Raw genomic sequence first — 18,756 nt, forward strand, 5'->3', positions numbered from 1 at the left:
GCGCTCTAGAAGCAAATTTCGCAGCATTGAATCATGACGGCCGCGGTTCATTGGGCACCGCTGAAATCGTCAATGCAAGACTCGGCATTGGTCAGAGCTCCGAGCTCACACCCTGACAGCTGAAGCTTCTTTGAGCTGAGTGGGCGGCGACATGGAGCAGAGCTTTCCTTGATAGTAGCAGCTCAATCACAGCCTTACTCCTCTCGAGTACTATTTTCTTCTACTTGCGCTCGCATGTTTGAAGTTCGGCGGTTTCACTAGTCTTCTAGGTACAGCTCTCAGCAGACGTCAAGAACCGGATCAGGACGACTTACCCCACCAGTCTGCGCGCCCACTTCTTTCATCCTCGACCAGCATTTGCTTCCGGAGCTTGGTGTGCCGAACAATTCAGCTGCTGACCTCTTGCGACACCTTCTTGAGCTCAAACATAGCTTCACATCGGCGTTGCAGAGTCCTGCAAGTGCCATTGACGCCCAGCACCTCGCCCAGTGCAATCCTCCACCCGGGCTCATCCCACGCACTCGCACAGACACCGCGGATAGATGCTGGCCATGCCGCCGCGAGCTTCGCTCACTGGATCCTTCTCGGTCTCAGACGAGAACAATGTGGTCGTCTGCCCGCTGCGCAACCATGACCATTCGGCCTGCCGGAAGCGCTGCACTGGGGTGAGTCTCCCTCGAGCTATGCTTTGAAGTTGGAGCTGCAGTATCCACGTCATGGCGAGCTCCGCTACTGCTCACCCAGATCTTGAATAACACGCCATGCTGCACAGGAGAAGCGGTACCGTTCCATGCAGGAGCACATTCGCCGCGCCCACCCCGAACACTACATCTCGAAGCTCCCTGCTACCGAGGAGAGCTTTACGTTGATGGTCAACACCCCACCACAAGAGCGCCCGCCCCCGCCTTCTCAACCCACAAGCTCAGCAGCAGGCCCACAAGGTTGGTGCCCTCGTCTCCCCAACAGCAGCGGAGACTGACACATTAGCAAGGCTTCAGTGTAGGCGACTTGAGCGTATTCTACAACGACGACTACAGCGTGAGCGATCCTCGCACTTCAGACGAATACTTGCGCAGACCGTCGCTGCTGCCAGCGGCCACAGCTGCAGCCGCCCTTGCTTCGTTGCACAATCACCGCCCAGAGTTCGACTGGGACTCCGATCCGGTAAGCAGTTTTGTCACGTTCTCCTGCAGCTCCCTTATATGGATTACCATGCTGACGCAGCTGTTATGACCAGGATGCAATATCAGACCCAGACTCGAAAGGCTACAGGCCTCGCGCACGATTCGCTCCCACCGCTCTCGAGCAACACATCACAGCAGAGGAACCTTACTACACGTCTACGTCGATACACCGCGAGCTGTTGCCGTCATCCATTGCACGGTCGCCACCTGGTCGGTCCTCTACGTTGCCGCCAGCTCCTCGATCCATCAAGCCAAACCGACCTCGCAAGTCGTCAGTCGGACAGAATGCGCGCAGAGGCAAGCACCAGCGGCAGAGATCCAAAGATCACGTCAGGAGGACGAGTTATGACCGCAAGGCATATTCAGCTGAGCCACAAACAGCCGCAGCGATCCTTGGTAAAAGATGGGAAGACCTTATTGACGCTGCAGCATCAGCTACAGAAGAGGACAGTCGAGATCTTACTCCAGTATGCATCCTTGTTGTGTTCAGACGTCTCTCGGCTAACCATACAAGGTGCCTCAATCCCCATTCATGTCACCTCATATGATGGATAACCGAAAATCATTACCGCCATTCATCGCCTCGCAACTACAGTCCTATACAGCATCGCCGCTGGTCAACTCGTTGACACCACCGCTAGCAGATATGTCAGAGCTGCAGCCTTTCCCTTCCGTCGAATCGTCCATTGAATCCACCATTTCTGGTCAAAATTTCCATATACCCTCTCAAGGCCTCTCGGACTCGTCTCCTACCTTTTCATATCCGGTGCAGATCTACTGTGCCGCCTGCCGCAAGTTGTCAAACCTACGAGACAGCTATGCATGCTCCGAGTGCATCTGCGGCCTGTGTCAAGAATGCGTTGACGTCCTCGTCAGCGAGCACACTCGAGGCAGAGCACCACGCTGTCCACGATGCAACGCCATTGGCGGGAAGTTCAAGCCTTTCCAGTTGGACATTCGATGATTCATTCTTTCTACACACTCTCTCACCTGCGGCGTTACGATTTCATGACACAGTGCCTGGTTGGGTGGCTTCTTGATATATTGCTACCACGCATCACTAGCACAACAGAGCAAAACGGCGTTCTTTTGATTCTTTCATGGGAATTGCATAGACCACAGGTCAATTTGGGGCAGGCGTTATGATTTCCGACGGACAGAAGATTGCCCATGAGGCGCATACAGCTGTCTGGATACAAGCTACGCATCGATAGACGCTCATTGCAATGAAGTGGTTCGACTGCATGCTTCGGCGTGTCAAGTCCTGCCAAATCCCTGATCATCCATTTCATACCCGTTTGACGTTTCATGTAGCTCATGTCAGAGGTAATTCAGGTGTCACGAGGACAGGCAAAACCGCGACCGCTAGATGATGGTTCATCAAAAACCTACGTGGAGACTAGATTGACAGACGACTGCAGTGCTATGATGTAGAGTATTGATCATCACAGTCGAGACCAGATCGAACGGTGTTTACACGAGCGGCACAGATATTTACAAACATTACCAATGAAACAGGTACCTCAAAGACCCCTCGTGACACGGCGGAGTTCAGGCCTCGCTAGTTCACAGTAGCTCTTGCGGGGGGGACTTACTCCTCGGTAGCGCCTCTACCAGACCGCACCAGCGCTTTGTCTGGGACCGTGGCACTCCATGACGACCTCCCAAGCCAGAAACGAAGATGCGGCCAACGACCCATGGTTCACTCTGAAGCTGCAGCTGCCAATGTTTCCAGATTTCTTTTCTCGAAAAGGAGCTTTCGTGACAAGAAGTCATCAGGAGAACGGCAATCCTCAAGTCAAACATGCGTTCGCTGTCTGTGCCATGCTGTGCGGGACCAAGCACCGCCAGGCACAGGCACATCCAGCGGCAGCGTAGCGATGCGCCGACGTAGTATCCCGATACCCGAGGTTCTAGAAGAGCTCACACAGGCACACAGGTAGTGTGCGCGGGCAGCGGTACGGGACTGGTAATTACGAGAGCAAATCCATTTTAGAATACGCATAAAGAAGCTGCAGGGGCAATGACTGCCCATCCACCATGTGGGACCCGAGATGAGTTATGACAGCTTTGGCTGCTGGCCGGCTTACGAAGAGCACGCTTTGGCTGCGAATGGGCGGTTGATGGCGCAAGGAGCGCAACGGACTCGAGCGTTAGAGCGGCCGGGTCCCAGGCTTCAACGTGTTCTAGAGGGCGGGCGGCCGACCGATTGTATCTCGGGCTGGATAGCGTTTGTCTGGTGCCCGTGGAATGTTTAAAAGCCCTGTTGACTCCGAAGAGAGTCGTGCTGTACTTGGCGGCAGCAAACGTGTTAGTAAGGTAGATCGTTATTGAGAGGTTCCAGAGGTGCGCAAAGGCGTGATTCGGGAGGTGCGCATGCAGGAAAGCTGCAAGACATCGCATGACCCCAATTTCGTTGTCTATTTTGCCCGCAAGACCTCAGCCACTTTGCTGCGGAGACCAATGGGAGAGCGGTATTAGCAATTCGACTGCCTTGCATACCAATGCGGACATCGATGCTGCGAAGAATGGTCAAACAGCAACGAGCGGTGAAAGTTTGGCTAGATGTCTAGCAGCCATCGCGACTCCGCCACCGACATACCTCCTATCCCAAAGCGAGCATGTGTTCCTGGTCGGCCGTCTCGGTCCAGAGGTTTGGGCGAGGTAGCCCTGCATCGGGTAAGAAAGTTGGGGTGACGCGTCTACCGTCTTTGACGTGCCTGGCGCGCGCAGGGATACGAGCGCGGCGAGCCTGTCGCGAGCAACGTCGGATCGGCGGCTAGTTCAGGGTGACCCTGCGGTCTGGATGTTTTACACGAGGGAACGTGGTTTGGAGTCTGGACTACTGCGGGTACTTTATTGGGTTCGATAAATGCGGGAAAGTATGTCGGTGCGGGTGTCTTTGCATATAGTTGAAAGGAGGTGTCGTGTGCTACTGCTCTTTTCTACTGCTCCAACATTTACTCGACTTTACCACGCACCTGGCTTTCGTTACACGCACATTCACTACATGCCAACATCCGTACTCGACTTTCAGCATGGCTATCCTACGCACTCTCACGACTAAGATCAAGACGAAGATGTCTCCCTCATCGTCACCGGCTACGTCACCAACATCTCCTCAAGTGTCCTCCTTTGAAAGGGTCAGTGGGCGCAAGGACTACAGCGTACAAGGTCCCGAATCACAGAGACGCATGGACTCCTTCGTCGATGACGACGTCTACGAAGCACCCAAGGAAACCGAGAAGAAGGACAGGAGGGTCAGTCGCTTCCGTGAGGAGCTTTTCGAATGAAGTGCCGAACTTTATTAAGCTCTAACGGGTATGTTGCTCGCTTAAGCTGCCTTTGTATGATTTTAAAGCTAACGATGCATCAGTTGATCACCTGCACATCATGCCTCTTCTGTTGCCGTCTCTGCTGCTGGCGACTCCACTTCAGCTTGCACAGGTGTGACGCTTTTTGGCGGTCCACGAGGCGGTCCGCCAGCCTTTGGCGGGGGAGGTACACTGCCCTTGCCCTTTGGCGTGTAGTCGTCCTCTTTGCTCTTCTGCTCGCCTTCTTTGAAATAGTCATCCAGTCCCCCACCCCCAGGCATGGCAGCATGTGCCCGCTGCTTTCTCTTCGGCAGCGCTGTACCTTGTGGTGGTGGAGTCTTAGCTGGCATGGCAATGTTCGCTGGTACGAAAAGCTCGGATCCGTTGCCGGCGCCGCCTTGACCGGATGCAACCTCAGAGATCAGAGGCCGCTTCTCATCGAAAGATGTAGGCGCGCTGTTCGCCGCGAATAAGGTTTCTCCTGGTGCTTGTGGAGGCTCTTCCAGAGACGCAGGAATGCGATGAAGAGCCCCAAACCCAAGCACGCAGCCCAACGCCCCTTCACCACCCCAGCTACGGCTAGGAGTGATGGTGACCGGTCGCGTAACATTGTACTCGTGGTTGTACACGAGCAGTCGCAGCGGGCGATTCATGAACTACGCTCGTGTCAGTCGAAATCGTACGATCCAAACCGAGGTGTTCGTACATCTTCAACAAGTTCACCCAACCCTGACTCGCCACGGACCAGACCTTCCGGGCTACCGATAACGTAGTCGCCGTAAGGCAGCAGACCTGCAGTATCTGCAGGAGAGTTGGGTGCTACATCGAGAATGTGCCAGACGTCTTGTGCGATGGCGAGAGGTGACCACTGCAGCGACACGCCCAGCGTCGGCTTCTCAGCGGGAATACTTATGTAGACTTCGCGAATGACTTGGCCCTGGAAGATTATTTAGCAGCTTCATATGTGCATAGAAGTAGCATAAACGAATGGAGACATGGACAAGATTGACATGAAGCATGGCTTGTGGAGAACGTGATCATACAGATCCAAATGTTCGACCTGCTGTGGACCTAGTTCAATGAGGCCACGATGCTGCTTACCTTTGCACTAAAAACGCCCACACTGATCGTGTTGCCCGCGCAGTTGCGCACCTCGGTCGCAAATAGCCCCGGATCAGGGTTGTCCTTCATGTTCCATCAGCTGCCTTGGCCGCAAGATCCATCTGTCTCGCACTCACGATGGTCCTGCCATTGATGCCAATGACGAAGTCGAACCACGGCTCTAAGGGAACCTCCTGGTTCGCATTTCTCAAGACCTGGAAGCCATACGCGCCGCCGACGCCTGATTGCTCTTGCTCCTGCTCTTGCGGAGTGGCATCAAGGCGAGAGATGAACCGGTTCAAAGAGCCAAATAGTGCAGACATGACTCGTGGTGCTGCTCCGTTAGCTGGTGATGTGGTGTCGTTGGTGTTGGTGACAGGTTGAGCGTTGTTCAGGGTGGTTGCAACCATTGTCCGTGCACCATCCGCTAGTTGGTATTGTCCAGTAGATTTGCAACGAAGACGACTAGTTGTCAGCTTGATCAACTTTAAAATGGAAATTTCATTAGTACACCAAAGCAACTGAAAGCGAACGTGAAGACGTGACCCGGGCGACAACGCGCTCGATATACACTAGTCTGAAAGAGGGAAGGCGCATTAAAGTTGCTCTCTCGTGAGCTTCGAGCACCTGCAATCTTCACAACCACAGCTTCATCTCCGCACATTGAATCGATATTTGAAGATTGAGAAACACTACTTTGAGTGTGCTTGTAGCTCACATCTGACGAGAAGCCAGTTGCCAAGAGAAGGACGGGCCCCTGCACAAGCAGGATGGAAGAAGTACCAGATGGCATCCATCAATGGCTGAGCGTTGATCAGTTTCCTGGGCATCTACAAAAGTGAGCCTCGTGCATTTGTGTGCTTCGACTGTACAAGACTAACTGACTCTGTTGAGGTACTGGTTTCAACGTTTCAAGATCTGGGACAAGTACGACAAGGGGATCTGGATGACAGAAGACGCGTGGTTCGGTGTTACCCCAGAGCCCATAGCAAAGTAAGTGATTTCAGAATACTGACCTCGATATCACACTAACACGTCCAAGCAAGATCGCAGCACACATCGCAGAATCGGCACCAAAAGCGAAGACTGTCATCATCGACGCATTCGCAGGTGTGGGCGGCAATGCAATCGCACTAGCTCGCTCAGGTCGCTGGGAGCGAGTGTTTGCTATTGAGAAGGACCCCAAGACCTTGAAGTGCGCAAAGCACAACGCAGAGATCTACGGCGTTGCAAATAAGATTTTCTGGCTAGCTGGCGACTGCTTTGAGGCCATCAGCAGATTCGTGGGGCAGGAGAACACCATCATATTCGCCAGTCCGCCATGGGGGGGTGAGACTTTCCACAATACAGATCGTTTGATCTTGAAGCTGACTGCTGCAGGCACAAGTTATGGTGAGGACGATATCTTCGATTTGACGAAGATGGAGCCGTACAACCTCGACAAGCTTTACAAGAGCTTTACAAAGTACAGCAAAGAGCTCGTGTTGTATCTTCCCCGAAACTCAGATCTGAACCAGATCGCGAAGTATGTGCCAGAAGATCAGAAGCTAGAGGTCGCCCACTATGCCATCATGGGTGCCAGCAAGGTATGCAACGTGGACATGGGGTAATACAAGATATTGACCCAATGCAGGCGTTATGCGCGTATTTCGGTGACTTTAACTTTGACGTTGCAGAGGAGGAAGTAGAGGAATGACTCATATCGTGGTCGATAGTATGCAGGTATGCCCTGGGACAGAACGGACGACTATACCACGTTTGACATGAACGAGCGTTTGTCCGCAGTACGAGAAGATAGGAACGATGATCCGCAATTGAAAAACCAGCATCTTAGATATGAGCGTGAGGACCTGACGTCGAAATCTTCTCGTGTCAAAACATTGTGGGTTGGGTAGGAGCAAATGCGGTCCCTTCACTCTTCGAGGTTGACGCGTGCTCGAGTTGGTCCATGCGCCGCGCCGCTCTCGAGCTTCTGCCTCCGTCACGTTGACTCCCACACGCCCGCGGGCAGCCTCGACCTCAAAACGCTCGAATATTCCGCAGATACCGCCGACGACGGCTCCGAGTACTCGCCACACCGTTGCGCGAGCTTGAATCGACCGTACAGTTCGCACGCAACACCGGCGGCGGCCCACGATTGCATGAGGGACCGCAACCTCGACGAATAACCCACCCCGCGGGTGCTTTCACTGGCCACCCACCAGCGCCCCGCCTCTTTGCGCATCCTTGCGCTCAGCTTGTGCATTCGTATAAACCTATCGCGCAGCAACCAGTGCCACCGCGCCGCACGCGACCATGTCTCTGGATCAGATCCCTCCAGCTGCCGCGCCAGCACATGACGCCGGCGACGACGACGACTTGGGAAAGCTGCTACAGTCGGCGCAAGTTGGGGCCGCGACCGGTGGCGAGGACTTCTTTGCCTCGCTGAACGACCGCGAGCTCGACCGAGGAGAGAAGGCAGTCGACGCCGTCGATTATGAAGATATCTCTGATGACGATCTGCCAGAGGAGGAGTTCGCTAGTGACAACGGCGCTGCCACACAAAACTTCAGTGGAACTACAGTGCAGGATTCCGCAGAGAGCTTCGAAGATGGGGGCGACGACATAGACGACTTATTTGGCGATGGACTCTCGAGCCCCGTCATGGAACGCTCGCACCAGAACGAAGACAGGCCTGTCGACTCGATCGAAGATTTGTTCAGCGGAGCGCAATCACACACCGCCAAACCTGTCGACGGAAGGCCGCAGTCTACCTCGCAGAATGTTGCTTTTGGAGCTACGCAAGAGGAGGAGGACGACGACGACCCGGAATGGCTCGAGCAGAAGCGTCTGTTCCAGCAGGCGCGCGCTGGAAAGGAGGGCGAGGGCGCCGAAGCCCCAAGGACATCAAGGGAGGATTTCGAGAAGATGTGGCCCAACTTCGAAGAGAAAGTGCCACCGCGCTTCTTCAGCCTGGTACCGCGCAACCGGGCTTTCTACATTCCTAAAGTACCGCAGAAACAGCCGAAGCTTATGCCTCTCACGAAGGCCAGCCTCGAGATCGCAGTAGACCAAGAGAAGAGCTTTCGATTGCCCTCGGCCACTCCCGCGACTGGGTCCAAGCGACAGCTAGAAGAAGAGCAGGGCACCCTAATCTACATCACAAGGGTCGTTCAAGAGGAGCAAGACAGCGATGAACAGATGGAGTTGGACAATCTCGATCCTCTCGACGACCACGAGAAGATTGGAAACGTTTCGTGGGGCGATCTCAAGATCGCTTGCGAAGACTGGGATGTTCTGGATGACGAAAGTGCTTCAGACGGCGACCAGCTTCTTTCGCCGCCAGATACGATACTTGGCGACGACGATACCGATTGGATACGTAGCCTTGTGCCGTCAAAAAAGCGGAAGCTAGGCACTCGAGAGAACCCTGTTACCTTCTCTGTATACGACCACATGGATCTGCCGTCTTTGGATGATCCAGAGGCGGAGACTGCACGCATTGCAAAGAAGATCATCCTGGACATGAACGACCCACATCTCCTTTTGGATATCCAGCAACCCAGCGCAGAGCCACCAAAGCTACGGACAGTGGGTCTTGGTCTCAAACGTGATAACCGTGGCAGTCTTGCGAATCCCATGTTCAAACGTTACAATATCTCCAATGATGAGGCGTACGATGCGCTGAAGGAGAGCAGCCAGCAGAAGGTTCGTAGCACGATTGGTCACATGAACGTCGAGCATAGCCTGCCCGCGTTGAAGTTGCAATACCCCTTCTACAAGGTCAATCTCACGGATCGCGAGCTGCGATCCTTTCACAGGCCCACCGTTGAGTTCAGGCCTGGTGAACGAGCTGGCATATCAGTGCTCAAGTCCGTCAAGCGAAAGCACAAAAAGAACCTCAAGCCCTCGGAAGCATTTGCAACAGCGGAAGATCTCAACATCGGTGACAACTCAGATCTCCTCCTGGCTGAGTACTCCGAGGAGTATCCCACGACGCTGTCGAACTTCGGAATGGGTATCAAGATTCTCAACTATTATCGTCGCAAAGATATGGAAGACACTGCGCGACCCAAGCGCGAAGATGGTATCGGAGAGACCTCGGTGCTCCTGCCTCAAGACAAGAGCCCCTTCTCGCTCTTCGGCCAAGTCGAGCCTGGCCAAGAAGTATTGACTCTCCATAACGCCATGTACAGGGCGCCAGTCTTCAAACATACGCCTGAGCAGACCGATTTCCTTGTTAGCAGAAGTAAGACTGGAGTTAATGGCTCCAAATACTACCTGAGAAACATCCCGAACCTTCTTGTCGTCGGTCAACAATTCCCATCTGTCGAAGTTCCTGGTACGCATGCAAGGAAGGTTACGGAAGCTTCAAAGAAGCGTCTCAAGATGCTCTCGTTCCGTATGTACAGGCGGGGCGAACAGTACAATATGCGGCAACCGTGGGTCAGCAACGAGATGATCAAGATGCATCTGCCAGGTACTGAGATTGCGCAAAACCGATCTCGCATGAGAGAAATCATGAAATACGACAAGGATCTTGGCACCTGGAAGCCCCAAGAGGGCGAGACGATTCCGGACGAGCCGACATTACGCGCCTGGATCAAGCCTGAGGACGTGTGTCTCATCGATTCCATGCATGCTGGTGACAAGCAACTTCAAGACTCCGGCATCAAGTCGAACGACATTAGGGATGACGAAGAGGAGGCGGAAGGCGAGAACTCCGCTGTCAAACTGGCGCCCTGGAACACCACGAAGAATTTCTTGAATGCTTGTGCTGGCAAGGCCATGCTGGAGTTGCACGGTGAGGGCGATCCCACTGGACAAGGTCTAGGCTTTAGTTTCATCAAGGTCTCCATGAAAGGCGGTTTCCGAGATGTTGGACAAAGTGCGGCAGATCAGGTCAATGCGAAAAAGCAGAAGGAGCTCAGTGGTCACAGCTACAACGTTCAGCAGCAGCAAGCGATGTACGAGAACGCTATCAAGCGCATCTGGAACAGGCAAAAGGAGAACCTCTCGGCTACAAACCCACCCGAAGACATAGAGGAGGATGTCGACTCTGCCGCTGCACGTAATGCAGTACGCGGACGTTCTGAGATGGGTACTCCAGCCATTATGCGTGGCGACGACGATACTATGAGTCAGCTCAGTCGCAATAGTAATGCGGAGACGCATGGCAAGAAGTTACGCATCACGCGCACCATCAAGAACAAGTACGACGAATTCGAGGAGGTTACAGTCACGGTCACCGATCCTGAAGTCATCAAGATGTACATCAAGCGCAAGAAGCAGGACCGGCTGATGAACATGCGTCTTGACGACATCAAGCCCACTGGTGATGCAGAGTACGATCGCCAGCAACAACTGAAGCTCATGGCTGAGCTCAAGCGTCTTGAGCGCAACATGGAGCGTCGACAGGGCCGTGAGAAGGCCAAGGGTCAAGCAACAGGCGATGGAGGTCCCGGCAAAGGCGGCGCGACACCCAGGAAATGCGCCAATTGCGGTGAAGTTGGTCATATCAAGACCAATAAAAAGTAAGCTACGCTCCAGCTCTTACTTTCATGAAATGCATCGCTAATTACTGTTGCAGACTTTGCCCTTTGCTCAATGGCCAAAAGAAGCAGAGCGACACCTTCAAGGATGCTTCTGCTGCAACACCTGTGCCTGCTACTCCCCAGACTGCTGGCTCGCCACTGTAGGGATTTGGTTCATCCGAATCTCCGCTCAGTCCCACCAACGGACATACGATTCGAATCAAAAGAGACAAATAGGTATTTTTTACACAAGCATAGCATCGGCGTTGAGGATATATTCAAAAGTTGGATGCATTCGTTCTGAAAACATCAGGGAGGTGTACGGACATGGCGCGTAAAGGCCGGGATCACTGTCATGCTGTCCAGTGCATGGGAACAGTATATGGCTTGAAGTATGATACCAAAATATTAATTTGAAGTCTGGGACGCTGACGTGCCTGGTGCGTTGGTCGTCCCTTGCCACGTGGTTGTGCCGCAACCCATCGTTCATCCTAGCGCAGTCCATCGTTGACCCAAGCGCAATCCTACCGTCTCATCATTCCTTCACGATCACGCCTTCCTCATCTCAGTGTGCAGGATCGTTTCTCGTGTCACCTGGATCCCTCCTAGCGGTCCCAGGGCTTCTTGCGTCTCGACAGCGCTGGTCTTCCTCGAGTGCGACCCTGCGCGGCTGATCTCCCCTGATCTCTCGCTTTCCCATCCATCTATCGCCAGATCATCATTCCAGGTAGTTGGCAGAGCATGAACGCTGCGAATTTTTGCTCGACGCGCGGGACCGGACTTGAGGGGCAGTGAGTCGCCCTGGCACTGGTATCCATTGCTGCGCTGACTGCGTCCATACCTCGAAGCACCGGCCATTGAGTACACCTTCTCGACACCACGGCGTGTGAGCGGGTAGATCATTGGTACGTTTCCGATGACCACTGCGACGAATGTTTCACGAACCGCCCAGCTCCCTGCAGCTTGTGCGCCGTGGATCGGGTCCTTGATGATCAACACGCAGCGCAGTATTCCGGCCATCATGACGAAAACACCACCTCCAAAGACCAGGATCAGTGACAGCTTTCGCTTGATCTCGAGACTGGCCTTCCACAGCATTGGCATCGGGATCAACATTAGGTAGAGGTCTGTTAGAACATTGAGGACGACGGTGACGTAGAGGTCAATTTTGGATATGGCTGGCTGACAAAAATCTGCATGGTTGGTCAGCAGTCGCACATTCGTACTAACTAGAGTCACTTACTGCCTGGGTTTGGATGTATCTGCCAGTTCCTCTTGAATGGTCGACAACCCAACAGGATCGAGAGCTCGGTTGCGATGTATGTCGCACCGATAATGAAATAGCCGATCTTCACGCGCAGCTCAAGGTGATAGAGTCCGGCTCTGTGTTAGTCACTCGTATCAGTACAACGTGCATCGGTCGTGCGAACAAGTGGATATACTCACGTCAGCCGCGAGTAGAAGTGGCACATGCATATTTTCAGTGTCCATAACAGCAGCGTGTATAGACTCCAGCCAACCAATTGCGTCTTTGATCCGCCGACTCGTAAAGAGTACTCGTGGGACTTGGGGTCGAGTGTGCTGCGTTGTTCGTCTGTCATGCCATTGTTCGCAAGTCCAAACCACCAGGCGCCGACAATGTATGCTGCCGCTGTCTCGAGTGAGTATATGACCTGCGGCAAGGTTAGCGTAGATCAAGAGCCACGGATACGAAGATACGAACAGCAGCGACGCACATCAGATAGTCGTCAAACTGAAAATGCTTGAATCCCACCGTAGTCGCGCGTGCAACGATTCTCAAAGCGATGATGGCGATTCCTACGCCAAGAAGGGTGAACGCCTCAGTCGTGAAAGAATCTCCCATCTTGCATATGGATCTCGCTCCACCACAGTTGAGGAGAAGGTTCAAGATCAAGTCCGCGACGTTGCGCCGATGGCCACAGCCTTAATGAGAGACCCATCGGCTCCCAGCGGAAAAGTAGAAACGATAATAGACCCGTTTGCAAGACAGCAAGATTTCGCAGTGGCACCGAACGCATATGGAAAGAGAAGCGGATCACCCACGGCTTGTTCCGCATTCACATCTCGGCAGTAGGTACAGAGCTGGAAGCCGCTCTGTCAAGCCGGTATGAGCACGTTCAGGAAATTGCGACAAACGCTGTGCACCTCCATGCAGAGGTAAGCAGAAGCAGGAGACAGACAAGCGCTCCCGATTGATGATTGCGTGATAGACCAGGGCCCCCCCCCTGTTCCGGTGCGATTTCCAGCCAACATGTGAGCCAGTATAAGCCTTTCTATGCATCTTTTGTACGTGCGCAAGGTCCAAACACCCCCTAAAAGGTCCTGTATCTCTCACCTGTGAAGATGAGTAAGCCTATAGTGGGCCCGTACAGGGCTGTCTAACTACTTAGGAGAACGGTACAGGGTACAAAGACACTAGGCATCTGAACGGGGGGGGGATGTAGCCTTGCTCTGCCACGCAGTCGGGAGTGCTTTGTACAAACGAAGTCAATTCAGCCCAACGAGCCACTCTGTGATCCGTTCTCACCAGGTCGGAACCCGTCATTGCATTCTCTGTCTTCTTTTCGGGCTCCCAACCGGTGCAGCCTCGGCCGCTAGCTTGGTCTGCACGTTTCTGCATGTTCCTGAAGCTACGGTCGTCGCGTCCCCCCAACGGCTGCCTTCGGAGTGATGTCTCTTACAATCCCAATATCACTATATCACGAAACTTCAATGGTTGTATGGGATAGCAGAGTGTTCAGGCCCCTTCGCGGGTGACGGCAGGTATGGCTTGAATAATTTCCCTCACGGTGCTATTGTTTGCATGAATCGATTTGACGTTGCAACGTGGGTGGGAGTTGCGAAGACCGTGCAGCTCGGAGCCATTGATGCGGAAGCCTAGTGCGCTCCACAGCCGTCCTAACGGCAATAATGTCGGTAGCCAGCCGTCACACCCATTTAGAGGTGACACCCCATAATGTGATTGGCTGAGACAACTCTGGCAGCCCACAATTGCCGTCTCAACTACATTCCTTGCGTCCTGTCTGTCAAAAGGGGAAATCAGGTTGCACCGTTCCTGCCGAGCTTGAGCCTGTGGCACCTGACGCGATGGGTCCACCAAATATAGGGCATCCAGCGTCTGCAGGCATGGTTCTTCGCTGGGATACACAGGTCGTTTCTTCCCTTGTCGTTCGCTTGTTGCTTAATTTTCCTTCTCTCTGGAGCTTCTCTCGTCCAAACAACCAACATGGAGGAAGTCGACTTGGTCGTGGTAGGAGCCGGTAGGTTGCTTTTCCGTTCACTTTCGTTCCACATCGCGCAATGCGCCGTTCTCCATTCCTGCAAGTGTTGCGGATAGGCCCACCCTTTCTCGCATCGTCATAGAGCTTGGTCAGCGCCAGGTGTAACCAACCATATGGCGCCCAATGAAGTGCCTTTCACGTGCCCTGTCAACCACGAGCTTTCACCTCTTTTCCCTATGTACCTGCCATTTTGAAACGGACAAGTGACTATCGCAACACTTTCGAGACTTGCGATACTGACAACATTCAGGCTGGTATGGCCTCGCGGCTGCAAAGGCATATATTGAGCTACACCCAAATGATGAGATTGTCGTGCTCGAAGGCAGCCCCAGCATCGGTGGCGTCTGGAGTTATGAGCGCCTGTACCCTGGTCTCAAGTCCAACAACATGCTCGGTACATACGAGTACAGTGACTTTCCTATGGACACTGCGACCTTCGGTGTCCAACCGGGCGAGCACATCCCAGGCACTGTAATGCACAAGTACTTGACGTCCTTTTCGAAAGAGTTCGGCATTTACCCTCGCACGCGCTTGAACACACGTGTGGAGTCTGCCGAAGAGGATCTCAAGACCGGAAACTGGACACTCAAGACACGCAACACTTTATCTGGTGAAGAAGCGCCTCTGCATACGAAGAAGTTGATCGTCGCCACTGGACTGACTTCTGAGCCTCACATTCCCCAGTTCAAGGGTGAGGCAGACTTCAACGCTCCCATCTTCCACTCCAAGGAATTCCGTGAACAAGCCGATACTCTCACAACGACTCGTAATATCGCAGTTTTGGGAGGTGGAAAGAGCATGTGGGATGCCTCATATGCTTATGCTAGCGCTGGGGTGTCAGTCGACATGATCGTCCGCAAGAGTGGACGTGGCCCGGTCTGGATGGCACCACCGTACGTGACGCCACTCAAGAAGTGGTTGGAGAAGCTTGTCCACACACGATTCTTAACATGGCTAAGCCCTTGCATCTGGGGCGATGAAGATGGTTATGGCGGCATCCGGCGCTTCCTCCACGGTACCTGGCTTGGACGCAAGATTGTGGACGCATTTTGGGGCATCCTCGGTAGCGACGCAATTGACCTCATGGGGTTCAGCAAGCACCCCGAAACCAAGAAATTGACTCCCTGGCATTCAGCTCTATGGATCGGGAGCGGTCTCAGCATTCGCAACTTCCCCACGGACTTCTTCGAATACATTCGCAACGGCCAAGTCCGCGTCCACGTGGCAGACATCTCACACTTATCTGAGAAAACCATACACCTCTCAGATGGCGAATCCATCAAAGCCGATGCCCTTTTCTGCGCAACAGGATGGAAATCGCGTCCACCCATCAACTTCCTGCCTTCAGGGCGCCTCTCCGAGCTCGGTGTACCACATTACTCCGCAAAGCCCGATCCGCTTGTCACAGAAGCCGACTCGCTCATTCTCAGCACATTCCCGCGTCTGCAAGACCAGCCGAACGTGCCCAAGTCTGTCCGCAGCGAGACGGATAGCGAGACGCCCAACCAGCCATTCCAACTCTACCGTTTCATCGCCCCTCCAGCCACGCTGGCAAAGCGCAACATCGCCTTCGCAGGCATGATCTCGACAATCAGCACATCGATCTGCGCTCAAGCACAGGCGCTCTGGATCTCGGCGTATTTCGATGGCAAGCTGGAACGCGTCCCGACTGCTGAGCAGGCACGTTGGGTTACGACACTGCACGCCAGATTTGGGCGCTGGAGGTATCCCTGTGGATACGGAGCGCGGCTGCCGGACTTTGTGTTCGATGCTGTGCCATATCTGGATATGCTTCTCAAAGACGTTGGGCTGGAGGGTCATAGGAAGAGCGGTAGAATTGCGGAGTGGACCGAGCCGTATGGGCCGGAGGATTACACGGGCTTGACTGGGGAGTGGGCGCAAAAGCATGGAGGCGAAAAGAAAGACGTCTAAGCGAGGGGCGGATGTATGAAGAAGGAAGGAGATGATCATTTTCTCGATTCATCCACACTACGAAGATATCCGTGCAAGGTACCAGGTATACGATTAACCCCTACTGCTTTCACCGCTACTAGTGTCTTCTTCCTGAAGAAGAACTTCATACCCGGACTCGTTCTTCACCCAAAGACTGGCAATGCACCCAAGCGCACTAATCCCCGCGATCGCCCACCAGCCCAGCCCAACCATCCCCTTCTCCAGCCCCAGTCCAAACCAATACCCCCCCGCCACGGGGCCCAGCGTCCGCATCGCAGAGCTCACACTTTGGCCCACGCCATGAATCATCCCCAAAACCCTGGGATGCGGACTCGCGTTGTTCACCAAGATGATACTCGCAGGCAGCGCAAACGTGCGCGCTGAAACCTGCAGCATGAGCACCAGGCTTATCCCGAGCCACACCAACACGCCGGAGGCTGGCTGCGGCGCCGCCGTCGCCGATGGTAGGAGAGCCAGATAGGGAGCGAGCAGATACGCAAAGGGGAAGACCAGTAGGGAAGACCAGAAACAGCGCATCAGGCCGAAGCGCGTGTTGGCCCACGGGTACCGCAGGATCTGCGGCATGAGACCGGGGATGCCGAGGATGGCGAGTGAAGAGCCAAAGAGACCGAGCGAGAAGGATAGACCGCCTGTGAAGCGTGTCGCGCTCGCGCTGGCTGTGCGGTCGGCGCCTCGCGATGTGGAGAGGAAGATGATCCACAGCCCGGAGAAGGCGCCCATGTGCAGGTCGAAGATGGCGACGCTGAGGAGCGTCCAGAGCGCGTTGGCGGTCCAGATTATGGAGAAGGGGAGGTGGGCTGTTGCGTGGCTGTTCTGGCTGCGTTTCTCGGACGTCGTATGCGAGTCGTGGCTGTCGCGGCGCAAGAGCACGGTGGTGATGCCGCGGTACATGTCTGCCATCTGGTCGACCAAGCATCTCTTCGTGGGCAGTCTCGTCTGGAAACGCGACGACCAGGCCCGCTTCCATGAACAGCAGCGTAGTGTAAAGCAGACTAGGCAGTGCGTACGGAAACGCTTCAAGCAGACTCGCTGCGTACGAGCCGCTGAATGTGTGCGGGTGGCTCTTCACCGGATGTACCAGAGCACCGCCCACAACCGGACCAAGGAGGTTGGCGACATTGAAAGCACCAGGCAGCAGCCAGAAACGCCCCCGAATGCCACTTCGCCTGCACGCTCTCCGCGACCATTGTCCTCGCGGCGCCCACGGTCCCATTCACTGCCCCGCCCAGCACCCTCGACGTAATCATCTCCACGAAACTCTGGCTAAACCCAACGCCAACACAGCTCATGCCCGTTCCCACGAAGCCGATGAGCAGCACCGTCCGCCACCCGAAGAGCGGCGAGTCGGCAGCCCGCCCCCAGAGAACAGACGTGACGATCTGCGCGAACGTGAAGGAGCCCTGGAGGCCGCCTGCCTGATACGATAGCGAAGCTGTCGGGATGTCCATATCGAAGGAGCGGAGCTGCTCGACCATGTAGGATTAGAGGGACGCCGTTTGCCAAAAGTCGACGAGGCGCGAGAGCGCGAGGATGACTAGGGCGCGCTTGTTCGGCATGTTGAGCCATGTTGGCTCGTTCTCTGTCGGTGGTTCTTCAACGGGGCTCTCCATGTCGCGTATGGGCCCGTGAAGTTCTGTGGTCAGAATGCTGGGTGTTGAAGCGTGCCGCGGATAGGGCGAGGATGGTTTGGACTCGGGCCGTTGGTGCAGCGACCTGCGTGCACCGGCGTCGACATCTGTCGAGGTTATCGGCTGGTGGGTGTGAAAGTTGTTTGGAATCGTGTTGGAGACTCGTTCTGTTTCTGACGAGTGGTGTGCATGCAGAGGCTGCTTTTGCCGCAGCTTCCGTCACTCTTCAGTACAGGCCATAGATCTCGAACACGGGCCTGTTGTATCTTGTCACGGGTGAGCAGCCTCTCGGGAACTCCTGGGCATGAGCTGCTTTCTGCGCGGCAGTGATGTAGCCCGAGGCTGTGGCGATGTAGTCCTGGATGTGCGGCACGACGAATACGAAATAGACAGCGACGAGTATGAAAGTCGTCACGTAAGGAATGTACGAGACCAACTTGTCGAAACGCTCAGAAGACATGAGGAAACGGATTACGAACGATCAGGGCAAGAAATGGTATATGCTCGGAAAAGCGGCAGTGTGGAAAGCTTGACGGTTGAAATGGAGCGATACTGGAGGATGATAGAGGAGGACGTGTACAGACAAGCTTTCCGCCCAATGCTTCACTTGGGAGGGATTCAAGGTATCCCGGCCTTCTGCTGTTGCAGAGACGCGGCTGGCTGGCGGCTGCGGCTGCGTCGGCGGTGCGGGTCCGGCTTCTGACGTTCAGGCAAGAGTGGAGGCTTTCTGAAACCTATCG

General features: G+C 54.5%; 8 protein-coding genes across 8 annotated transcripts; 4 read left to right on the top strand and 4 right to left on the bottom strand.

Moving 5' to 3' along the window:
• Nucleotides 1-551: 551 nt before the first annotated feature.
• Nucleotides 552-4,477, top strand: M421DRAFT_4819 (uncharacterized protein; the record flags this gene model as incomplete). The annotated part of the gene is made up of 6 exons (XM_033594740.1): nt 552-665; nt 773-941; nt 992-1,164; nt 1,238-1,651; nt 1,699-1,832; nt 4,222-4,477. The coding sequence occupies 6 exons, from the start codon at nt 552-554 to the stop codon at nt 4,475-4,477; spliced, it is 1,260 nt and encodes a 419-aa protein (XP_033449244.1).
• M421DRAFT_420230 (putative Golgi reassembly stacking protein) lies at nt 4,440-5,962 on the bottom strand. Its single transcript, XM_033592405.1, has 4 exons — nt 5,737-5,962; nt 5,600-5,683; nt 5,205-5,435; nt 4,440-5,154 (listed from the first exon to the last, which is right to left on the bottom strand). The coding sequence occupies exons 1-4, from the start codon at nt 5,920-5,922 to the stop codon at nt 4,576-4,578; spliced, it is 1,080 nt and encodes a 359-aa protein (XP_033449245.1). The 5' UTR covers nt 5,923-5,962; the 3' UTR covers nt 4,440-4,575.
• A 117-nt stretch (nt 5,963-6,079) lies between these two features.
• On the top strand, nt 6,080-7,439 carry M421DRAFT_144410 (trimethylguanosine synthase). Its single transcript, XM_033587515.1, has 5 exons — nt 6,080-6,437; nt 6,494-6,592; nt 6,642-6,928; nt 6,980-7,185; nt 7,233-7,439. The coding sequence occupies exons 1-5, from the start codon at nt 6,370-6,372 to the stop codon at nt 7,293-7,295; spliced, it is 723 nt and encodes a 240-aa protein (XP_033449246.1). The 5' UTR covers nt 6,080-6,369; the 3' UTR covers nt 7,296-7,439.
• A 1-nt stretch (nt 7,440) lies between these two features.
• M421DRAFT_144411 (uncharacterized protein) lies at nt 7,441-11,469 on the top strand. Its single transcript, XM_033587516.1, has 2 exons — nt 7,441-11,112; nt 11,169-11,469. The coding sequence occupies exons 1-2, from the start codon at nt 7,895-7,897 to the stop codon at nt 11,275-11,277; spliced, it is 3,327 nt and encodes a 1,108-aa protein (XP_033449247.1). The 5' UTR covers nt 7,441-7,894; the 3' UTR covers nt 11,278-11,469.
• A 192-nt stretch (nt 11,470-11,661) lies between these two features.
• M421DRAFT_61593 (uncharacterized protein) lies at nt 11,662-12,976 on the bottom strand (the record flags this gene model as incomplete). Its single annotated transcript, XM_033595895.1, has 4 exons — nt 11,662-12,305; nt 12,356-12,495; nt 12,559-12,785; nt 12,836-12,976. 4 exons carry the CDS (start codon nt 12,974-12,976, stop codon nt 11,662-11,664), a joined length of 1,152 nt encoding a protein of 383 aa, XP_033449248.1.
• A 1,383-nt stretch (nt 12,977-14,359) lies between these two features.
• Nucleotides 14,360-16,346, top strand: M421DRAFT_92114 (FAD/NAD(P)-binding domain-containing protein; the record flags this gene model as incomplete). The annotated part of the gene is made up of 2 exons (XM_033598009.1): nt 14,360-14,393; nt 14,665-16,346. 2 exons carry the CDS (start codon nt 14,360-14,362, stop codon nt 16,344-16,346), a joined length of 1,716 nt encoding a protein of 571 aa, XP_033449249.1.
• A 93-nt stretch (nt 16,347-16,439) lies between these two features.
• Nucleotides 16,440-17,863, bottom strand: M421DRAFT_100723 (uncharacterized protein; the record flags this gene model as incomplete). Its single annotated transcript, XM_033586555.1, has 3 exons — nt 16,440-17,213; nt 17,278-17,449; nt 17,517-17,863. 3 exons carry the CDS (start codon nt 17,861-17,863, stop codon nt 16,440-16,442), a joined length of 1,293 nt encoding a protein of 430 aa, XP_033449250.1.
• Nucleotides 17,864-17,869: 6 nt separating this feature from the next.
• Nucleotides 17,870-18,476, bottom strand: M421DRAFT_4826 (uncharacterized protein; the record flags this gene model as incomplete). Its single annotated transcript, XM_033594741.1, has 2 exons — nt 17,870-18,139; nt 18,291-18,476. 2 exons carry the CDS (start codon nt 18,474-18,476, stop codon nt 17,870-17,872), a joined length of 456 nt encoding a protein of 151 aa, XP_033449251.1.
• Nucleotides 18,477-18,756: the final 280 nt, after the last annotated feature.

Source organism: Didymella exigua (genome assembly GCF_010094145.1).
Source record: "Didymella exigua CBS 183.55 unplaced genomic scaffold M421scaffold_12, whole genome shotgun sequence".
Classification (NCBI taxonomy): domain Eukaryota; kingdom Fungi; phylum Ascomycota; class Dothideomycetes; order Pleosporales; family Didymellaceae; genus Didymella; species Didymella exigua.